The sequence below is a fragment of the Camelina sativa genome, chromosome 19 (assembly GCF_030686135.1).
Source record: "Camelina sativa cultivar CO46 ecotype springtype chromosome 19, ASM3068613v1".
NCBI lineage: Eukaryota > Viridiplantae > Streptophyta > Magnoliopsida > Brassicales > Brassicaceae > Camelina > Camelina sativa.
This window is the reverse complement of record NC_141898.1, coordinates 14,984,650-14,994,167: the sequence shown is the minus strand read 5'-3', so window position 1 is coordinate 14,994,167 and position 9,518 is coordinate 14,984,650. Positions and strand designations below refer to the sequence as shown.

Here is a 9,518-nt window from a genome sequence, read left to right as displayed (position 1 = left end):
GACTAAGTTTATAGGGAAGGATGTTCCTTTTGTTTGGTCACAGGAGTGTGAGGAAGGCTTTGCAAGCCTTAAGGAGATGTTGACTACTACGCCAGTGTTGGCTTTGCCTGAGCAGGGAGAACCCTATGTGGTTTATACAGATGCATCCAGAGTTGGTTTGGGGTGTGTGTTGATGCAGCATTGGAAGGTAATTGCCTACGCTTTGCGGCAGTTGCGGAAGCATGAGGACAACTATCCTACTCATGAATTGGAGATGGCTGCTATAGTTTTTGCCCTGAAGATTGGGAGATCTCTGAGGTTGAGTTTAATTAGCTCTAAGTCTCTAAGTAAAAAAAAGAGAAAAATCTTGCTATAGTCTCCTAGAAAAAAAAAAGAGAACAAAAAATGGGAGTTTAGCAAAGTAAGAAAAAGAAAAGAATTGTTAAAAGTGAGCTAGATGTTTAAAGTTAAAACCTTAGGTATTGTAAAAAAAAAAAGAGTTAAAATCAAGATTATATGCAGTTTTACTCTAGGGTGTTTGATAAAAAAAAAAAAAAAAAAAAGTGAATGAAAAAAAGGGTAGATTATCAAGAGTTAAGCTTTGTATGCCCTAATTGTTCTCAATCTTAGATAGTTTTCACAACTGTCAAGCATTCCCTTTTTTTAGAGTAAGCCACCCAAAGACATTGTTTTAAACCCACCTAAAAAACAAACCTTACCCTTGAAACCGATTAAGCTTGATTCACTTCCCATTAGCAAGAATTCGCAAAACACTTTAATGAATGTGAAAGAGATGTTCTCTGGAATTGCAAGTCTTTACTGTTAGTTGGAGGATGAACTAGATCGATGCATGGTGATAAGCATAGAAAAATATTTGTAAGTGTATTGATTGATCTTAGCACCGTTAAACTATCTTTAAGGACTATAGCTTGAATCCTTCGCTTCGCACAAAAAGGTTATGAGTCCCCATTTTTAAACCTCATCCTCCTACTTCCTTGCTAGAGGACTAGCAAGATTTAAGTTTGGGGGTGTGATAACTCTCTAATTTACATGTTTTAGACACCCTTTTTTGTCCATATATATAATTATATATACCCTAGCCTTAGCATTTTTAGGTCAATGACTGTAGAAATTTGCATTTAGGCCATTTAGGGTGCTGCATTCTTGCATTTGTGCATTTTGGACGAAAACAGGTGCTTTAGAGCCTAAAATGGGGGAAAACAAGGTCAAATCCGAGCATGTATCCGAAGGAGCTATTGAGCAGGAAGAACAGTCTGAGCCTCAACCCAAGGAAGGAGGATATAACAGCAGGAAGAACAACCCGAAGACCAACCCGAGGAACTACCCGACCATATCCTCGAGCAGACCCTCGGGCAAGACTGGGCAGCTAGGTTAAAAGGGTTTCCATATATAAACCCCCCTCTTCTTCCTCTTGCCCTAGCACGCCGCTGACACTCAGAACAGAGAGCGAAAGCTTCTGAGAGAGAGACTGAGCGATTCAAACACTTTTTCCAATTTGTTAGAATTTGTTTTTATCTCTTTTGCTATTCTTTTTAGTTTTCGATTATGTACTCTCCTATTTTTATCTTATTTTTCAATACAATGCAATTTTCATTCATCTGCGTTTTTATGTTTTCTGCAATGAGTCTGAGTAGTGAAACAAAGTTTCTAGGGATGGGATAGACAAATATGTGTTCTTGATCGGTTAGGATATCTTAGCTTGATTCTTTATGTTATATAAATTCCTTTCTAGATTGGTTTTCTTGATGCTATTTTCAGACTCAGAGGTTGAAATTAGATCTAGGGTGTTTTACTATCGAGAGATGTTGTTGAAATGCTTGAATCAATCAATGCTAGAGATTTACTCACTTAGCCTAAGAGATTAGATGTGTAAGGAGTTTATTGGCAATAATGAATCGGTTTGTAATGCCTGCTTGGTCATGTTTCTCCAACAAGAGTTGGGTATAGGAGTGACTAAGGTTGATTGTTTCTATTACGAGAGTGTTTTAACAAGGTCTTAGAGATTCATTGTCTAGGAAATATTTGCTTGAGGCATATAGGACATCCCATATTGGTTAGGAACACTTATGAGTCGATTACCCCATCCTTAGGAGCTTTCTTATCTTGATTGTTTAACTTTATTCTATAACTCGACCTCTTACCCGACCTGGTACTCGATCACCAGCTTTGTGTATACCTTCAAGCTGTTCATCCTTGACTTCTTGATCCGATCACTCCACCCGATCCTGTACTCGAATGCTTGCACCGAGTGCTTAGGTCGTGTAGTTCTTGCCTTTTTATTTATCTTTACTTATTTTAGGATTTTTAGGTTAAACCCCAATTATTGCTTGGCTTGACTTGCTTGTTTCTGATCATATCTTATCTGCTAGCATAGCAACCATTTGGATTGATAACCCTTTGTACTACAACTGTATAGGGAATTGATACCCTGGGTGAAAATCCTGTTATCATTCCTTCGTTTGAATCAAGTTCTTTCGTTTTAGTGTTTTACACAGGTTTTTTCTTCATTATTCCACGTTTGAACTGATTGAGAGAGGAATCAAGAATGCTTGGAAGTTGGGTGTCTTTGTTTTTGAAAGTTTGGAATTGTGTTTGGATCAGTGAACTTATATCGCTTGTGTTTCACTTTTTTCAGTCCTTCCCTTTGGAACTTATTTCAATTTTATGGTTTGGATTTTGAAACTTGGAGATGGAGTACTTTGTTTAGTTTATGAACTTGTGAATTGTTTTGTTTAAAGGATTTGTTAGTCTAGTTTTGAATGTAGTTTATTCGGATTGTTCGGATAGTTCGGATTCTTAAGTATAATTCGGATTTTAATCCGGATAGTTATGTTTCGGATTTATTTGGATTCTTAAAAAAAATTGAAAACTGATCTGAACCCGAAACAATTTGAACCGATCCGATTCGATCAGAAATATATTCAGACTCTAATCGGATTATATACAGCCCAATCCGAATAATCCGATCCGATCCGAACCAAAAATCTGAATACCCAAAGCTAGTCTTGGGGCGTTCAGGTTTTCGGATTGGTTCCATTCGGTTTTGATTATTTTGATACGTAAGTTATTATATTTCGGTTCAATTTACTTCTGGTTGTTAAGTTATGGATATAGAATTATATTTTGGATATTTTCGAATACCCGTAATTTTTTGGTTTGGTTCGGTTTACAATTCTGGTTCTCTTGGTTCTGAAGATGAAGATCCGTATAACAACCAAAACAATTTCGGTTCGGTCCTACTTGAGAAATGAGAATGTGACATCCAAAATCAAATAGACAAAAAAAAAAAAAAAAAAAAAAAAAAAAAAAACATAATAAGGCCTTACAGAGGCCCAGTATCTCATGACTCCTTCTTTTTCGCCTCATCCCCAAAGGTTCATCAGAAAAGATAAAAACAAAAGTTGAAACGGGGAACCAGAGGAAGGAGACGACCACCACCACCACAACGCATCTCAACTCAGCTCTTCTTTAATCCATGGCAGTACGATCTCTCTCCATACCTCTCTTTTTTCCCATTTTCTTAATCTGTGATGAATCCTGAGATTTCTTGTTTCTGGCCTCACATCTTTTGATCTTGATGTTCTTGTTTTTTTTCTTTGTGAAATTGTAAAAAAGTTTGATATTTTTTTTATTCTGATTGTTCGAATGGATTTGCTTTGTGATATACCTTTATTCTTGTCGATTTATATCCATCTTGTGTGTTATTGACTCTTCGATTCAATAAATTAATGTTTTTTTTTTTTTCTTGTTTGAAATGGAGCTTCCTTGTCTTGATCTTACAAAAGTTTATGGATTTGTAGTTACTGATTTTAAAAACAAATGTTTTGTTTTCTCTTCTGCAGTTTCTCTATTCTTTTAGTTTCAAGATTTTGGTGTTGAGAAAGTATTCGTTTTTTTTGTTATCTGTTATATTGCCTCTGGTCTCATGATTGTCTATTCTAGATTAGTGAATAGAGAAAGAGAAAGTCTTAGTAAGATCTTTGCAACCAAATCTTGATTCTTGAACAGTGGGTAGGGCTAATGAGATGAATTACATTGTTGTCTGTGCATATCATCTTCTGGATTCAATGCTTTACTGAAACTTGTACCTGGATTTGTGCGTTTACGAGTTCTTTGTGTTGGGCATAGATTCTTCTATACTGTTTACATTTTAAGTAGAAAACTTTAATCATATGAGACAACCTCTACTGTTTTGGCTTGGAAATAATCAATATAAGTTGTAATGAAGACTTGTTTTACATGGATGTTCTAGCGTTGTTGGCTTTTAGAACTGATCGTCTTGGATTGTGTGTAGGACAAGGGCCGCCCGTTGCCAAAGTTTGGCGAATGGGATGTAAATGACCCTTCATCAGCTGAGGGATTCACTGTCATCTTCAACAAAGCTAGAAACGAGAAAAAGGGAGGTGGAAAAACTGACTCACCAGGGAGAGATGAACCTGGATATAATAAAAATGGGGAGGTTCTTGAGAAACCCACCGTAAGCCATCGCATCTCTTTCTTCTTTTTCTTCTCTTAGTCATCTTATTTTTGTATGGAGGTATTATTTGATGCTGTTGGTATTGCATAATTTGCAGAAAAAATGGTTTTGCTGTATAAAATCAACTGGCGCAGAATAAGTGGAGAAGTGTTTGCCTTGGAAGGTCGTTTATCTTATATCTAAAAAATCGTACTGCATCAAGAAGACTGGAGCTTGTCTGAGAAGCCATGGCAGTCACTTTTGGATTCTGGTCGGAAATGTTTCGAGTGGTGTATTTAGTGACTCCGGTTGTTGTGCAAGGATGAATGTATTTAGATAACAACATTGTCGTTTCTATGTATTGGTTGTATTCTTCACTTATGAGTTATGACAACATAATATTTGCTATTTCTCTGTTGGTTTTGGGGTTCCATGGAATGGGAAGCTTGCTTAGATCGATTTAGATTCAACTTATTCGATGGTAATTGAAAATGCCTGACACATTGATTCAACTTATTCTAGTCTTTCCTCTCAATCCTCACAGAACAAGATACAAACAAATATACGAGGAAACACATTTGGAGACGAGCAATATGGTGATACGGTTTCTAAGTATGAGAAATATTCCTGCCAAAAAGTCCAGCTATTCCTTTCTCAGGGTCGCTCTGCTTTACAATGGACTCGCCAACCAAAACCTGAAAAATTAGCATAAGCTCATAATTCAGCATATTAGCAAATTGTTCATATGATTAACGTTTCTAGAGGGTTTCCAAGCAGCCAAATGTTTTAATATATAACTATGAAAGCTTACCGCTCTAACTCCGGCGGCTTGTACATAGGCAATGTCATCAGGTGTAAACAAACCGGATTCGCCAACCACCTTAACACACAGAAGAGGAGTCATGATTATTTTCCAGCAATTGACAGACACCAATTCAAGAATGGAAAGTGGAAGTACTTACAATCATGTCTTTCTCGCAAATTTGTCTACCATGTTCTCCTTCAAGAAGATTCTTTGTATTACTGATGTCTACTTGAAATGTTTCTGAAACACCAAAACTTTTATTTGTGAGACTCTTCACACAACATGAATCACATCTATATGAACTCGTTCTACGACAAAGGATATCAGAACTAGCAATATGTACAAACGCTGAATTACCAAGACTTCGGTTATTGATGCCAACAAGCTCGATCCCTTCTATTCCAAGCACACGACCCATCTCTCTCTCATCATGTACCTGATTTAAGACAAGCTTATTAAGAGCAGAACAAAAATAATACTAATTTTTAACGCACATAAATATGTAACCCAATCAACAATTAACCGAAGAAGGGGAAGAGACCTCAACAAGGGCAGCCAAACCGAGCTTCTTGCAAATCTTAAGCAAGTAGGTTATTTCTAGGTCAGTCAATACAGCAGCAATAAGCAAAACTGCATCAGCACCTTTAGTCCGAGCATAATAGATCTGCCATGGATCTACAACAAACTCTTTGCATAATAGTGGACACTGCAATAGTTGAAAAGCATGGTTTACACAGAGTTTTGATTATTAGCACCCCAATGACCAGACATTGCTAAGAAAATACCTTCACACCAGCGTTCCTTATTGCTTCCAAGTTTTCAAACCCTCCCTGTTGAACAACATCAAGAAAAGAACTACAAATGTTAAAAAACTTGTTGCAAATATGAAAACGATATCTGCAACTGAATACACAAATCAACCTGGAAATACTTCTGGTCTGTCAAAACGCTGAGGCATGCTGCTCCACCTTTTTCATAAGCTTGAGCAATCTCAACCTGTAAGACCATAAGCATTAGCAACACAACCGGAGGAATCATGAAGATCTAGCAGGTCTAGATCATATTGGGAACCGTTCATAAAAAGAATGTTGATCTACTTTCCAAGGCCAAACTATAAATGACAAAGACTATAAATCTCAATGCTCCAATCCTTTTATACGTTGAAAAGAATCAACCTTTACTCGCTTAATCAGGATTCAATAACTCAATTCGAGAACATGATCTAATGTCATTACAGTAATAAACAGAAACCAGCATCACATACCGGGTCAAAATTCTCTTTTAAGATCCCTCTACTTGGAGAAGCCTTCTTAACCTCAGCTATCAAGCCAGGCAACCCGGTTCTTTTCTGAGCCATCCTTAGCGCCCCAACAAAATCCCTGGTTGGAGGAGCATTCTCTACAGTTTTCTTCAGCTCCTCAAGTGGGTTTAGCTCCTTCATCTGAAAAGTGAAGAAACAACAATCACCTTAAGAACCATGTAATATCCTCTTTGAAAAGGAAAAGTCTTGTAGATCAAAAGTCTATACCCGCGAAACTTCCACGTCTTTGTACCATGTAATCTCCTCCAAGATATTACGAGGAGAATCAGCATCATCGTTGTTATGCAATCTCAACTCAAATGGTCCAGAATATCCCAAAGGAGCCTTGCTTGGTGGTTTTCTCCTTATTCTAATACCTTGGCTAACTGCTAATTCATTCTGATACATCTCTACTTCCCATTCCTTGATTCTAAGAGCATTTCCTTTGTCCTCTATTGAAGACGAAGACACCGCTAAGCTTTCCTTCAAATCCGACTACCAAAACAAAAAGGGTAAAAAACTTTCAGCAACAGATTGATAGAATTAGACAAACCCAATTTTTGTTCCAGCTAAGGGTTCAATCTAGCATAAAATGCAACAAATCACACAGAATCAAACGAAAGACTCAAACTTTATTCCAGCTAAGGGTTCAGTCATACAGAATCAAACGAAAGACTCAAACTTTATTTAAGGGCGTTCATAGAATCAAAGACAGAAGAAATCAAGAAAGCCGCACCTGTTGAGCCCGGATCGAGAACTGCGACGACGGAGCCGTAAATCTGATCCTTTTGTCCATGGCGAAGCCTGAAAGTGAACGTCTGATTGAGACAGAAACGTTACTACACCGATACAGAGAAGGTGAAGCCACTCTAACCGGAAGTCTCTGTACCGGCACTAGTCCTTCCATTGCCGAGAATGAAAAAAAAGTTTCGAACTTTGCCAAAAAAAACAAACAGACACCAGAAAGAGAATTCAAATGGTTTATGTAATTTATGGTCAAACTTAAAAAGTTTTTATAGAAAAAATCAAGAATTTTGATTATGAATGTTATTGGTAGTTGGTGTGATTAACACGTGGGGTTAATAAGAACACCAGCGTAAGACGGCTGAGTTTTTTTCTTCCAATGGTTGGTGAAAACAAAGTTAAGCAGAGACTGGTCTAGTCGTGTGGCTTTGTTTTTGTTTTACTACTGACTTTTCTATTATACTGTTTAGGTTGGGGAGTCCTCTTTTCCCATTATAAAAAAATCTGGCTGGTGAAGGTGTGTATTTGAGTTGATTCACGTGTTGATAGGATCCTTAGGTTATTTCATGGTCGAGAAAAGAAGATAATTTGGGTGAGAAAGAGCTCAATGAAACAATAGGCTTGTCTTTGAGTTTGAGCTAACCATTTAGATTATAAAAAAAAATTACCAGGTAGGAAGAGAATGTTCATCTGGTGAAGGGATAAAAGACGCATAGGGTCTGAAACTAATGTCTGGGGAAAGTGTATTCCACGGGTAGGGTTCCTCCAAATTTACAAATGGACCGTAAGCAATGGGTCGTATCCATATGGCCAAAGAGATAAATCTGACTGCGCACGGAGAGAATCGATCACTAGCCTAGATCAATAAGGTGACTCTTCCACCAAGGCTAGAACCACTAGTCTACCACCTAGTGGTTTTTTTTTTGTTTGTGTAAAATATTGATTATTCGCTATGACATATATCATGACCACTTGTATCTAAAAATCATTGATCATGATAAACTGGAATAAGTTATTGTACAATATTCTATAGGTAGATAAAATTAAGTTATACAAAAAAGAGCATCCAAAAGACCATAATTGTATCTTTACAAAAGAGAAACTGAAACCAAAAGAGGATAATGGATAGAAGATTGGAGAGCTCACCACCACTTGTTGGACTTCTTGTTGATCTCTTCTACTTGTTTCTTTCAGACTTCTTCCATTTCAGTTTGCTTGAGCAAGAGCTCCTTGATCGCTTACTTCAAAGCTTCTTCCATCTCAGCTACTAGTTCGTTGATCTCTTTCTTCAAGGCTTCTTCCATTTCATCTTGCTTGAGAAAGAAATCTTTCTTGCTCAAGAAATATTCCTTGAGCTTTTTGATGGATTTATCAAACTTTATATGAGTAGAAATTTTGTACAAAAACAATCGTTTTAATTCCTCTAGGGAGATCTTTGGTAAGTTGCTTAGATGAGAGTGGAACACTTGAATATTGTCAAGTTTTCATCTATAAGCAGATTCCATAATATTAGAAAATTGCAATATCATCAACAAATCTGTTGTTTTTGCTAAGATGTGGTTGTTGAAGCATATATAATATGTTGGATCTAATTTTAATTAAATTATTTTAAAGAGTTCTAATAATTAGACAAGTTATTTTCATATAAAAGTAGTTCCATAACAATTAGTTAAATATAGTTTTTTCAAGCTAAATTTGATGTATAGCTAAGGTTATTTCCCCCAAAGCCATGATGGACACATTAACTTATTATATAATTCCATTGGTAATATATCATGCAATGAGTCAACAATCTCCTTAAAACAAGGATCATCAGTCATTTTTTTGTTGTTAAATTTAACTGCACTAGTGTGATGGTATATAATCTAAGGCATAGTTCCAAACATATAAGAGCCAACAGATCCTGTTATCTTAATACTTTTAAAAGAATGCAAGATGTCCAAAATTATTAGTTTAATTACTTCAATTCAATTGCCGCTCAATTATTGTTTTTAGACAAAAAAAAACAAAAAAAAAACATTTCAAAATTAGTACGGGTGATTTGGCATTGATGAAAAAATTAAATGGATCATCCAGTTATAGAATCCAAAATCCATGTGTATTTAATATGGATTTTACCTAAAATAACTAAAAATCATTAACAACTAATAAAAAAGAAAATTTAATTGTAAAAGACTTTATTTCGGGATTAGTATATTAAAAAAATAAGAAAC

At 36.2% G+C, this 9,518-nt stretch overlaps 2 protein-coding genes across 2 annotated transcripts; one reads left to right on the top strand and one right to left on the bottom strand.

Annotated features, from left to right (window-relative positions):
- The first annotated feature begins 3,242 nt into the window (after positions 1-3,242).
- On the top strand, positions 3,243-4,864 carry LOC104766486 (protein NOI4). The gene is made up of 3 exons (XM_010490390.3): positions 3,243-3,481; positions 4,295-4,477; positions 4,575-4,864. The coding sequence occupies exons 1-3, from the start codon at positions 3,476-3,478 to the stop codon at positions 4,614-4,616; spliced, it is 231 nt and encodes a 76-aa protein (XP_010488692.1). The 5' UTR covers positions 3,243-3,475; the 3' UTR covers positions 4,617-4,864.
- Positions 4,865-4,915: 51 nt separating this feature from the next.
- Positions 4,916-7,978, bottom strand: LOC104766485 (indole-3-glycerol phosphate synthase, chloroplastic). Its single transcript, XM_010490388.3, has 10 exons — positions 7,298-7,978; positions 6,790-7,056; positions 6,526-6,702; positions 6,183-6,257; positions 6,047-6,091; positions 5,803-5,967; positions 5,619-5,697; positions 5,419-5,501; positions 5,268-5,336; positions 4,916-5,151 (listed from the first exon to the last, which is right to left on the bottom strand). Exons 1-10 carry the CDS (start codon positions 7,466-7,468, stop codon positions 5,065-5,067), a joined length of 1,218 nt encoding a protein of 405 aa, XP_010488690.1. The 5' UTR covers positions 7,469-7,978; the 3' UTR covers positions 4,916-5,064.
- Between the last annotated feature and the right edge of the window lie 1,540 nt (positions 7,979-9,518).

Bases quoted from the DNA above. Each gene is read 5' to 3' on its own strand.
- LOC104766486 (XM_010490390.3), top strand. The intron at 4,478-4,574 runs GTAAGCCATCGC...CATAATTTGCAG, and splicing joins AGGTTCTTGAGAAACCCACC to AAAAAATGGTTTTGCTGTAT.
- LOC104766485 (XM_010490388.3), bottom strand. From the start codon at position 7,468: ATGGAAGGACTAGTGCCGGTACAGAGACTTCCGGTTAGAGTGGCTTCA. The intron at 7,057-7,297 runs GTGCGGCTTTCT...TTGTTTTGGTAG, and splicing joins TCTCGATCCGGGCTCAACAG to TCGGATTTGAAGGAAAGCTT. The intron at 5,502-5,618 runs GTAATTCAGCGT...TTGGTGTTTCAG, and splicing joins CATCAATAACCGAAGTCTTG to AAACATTTCAAGTAGACATC.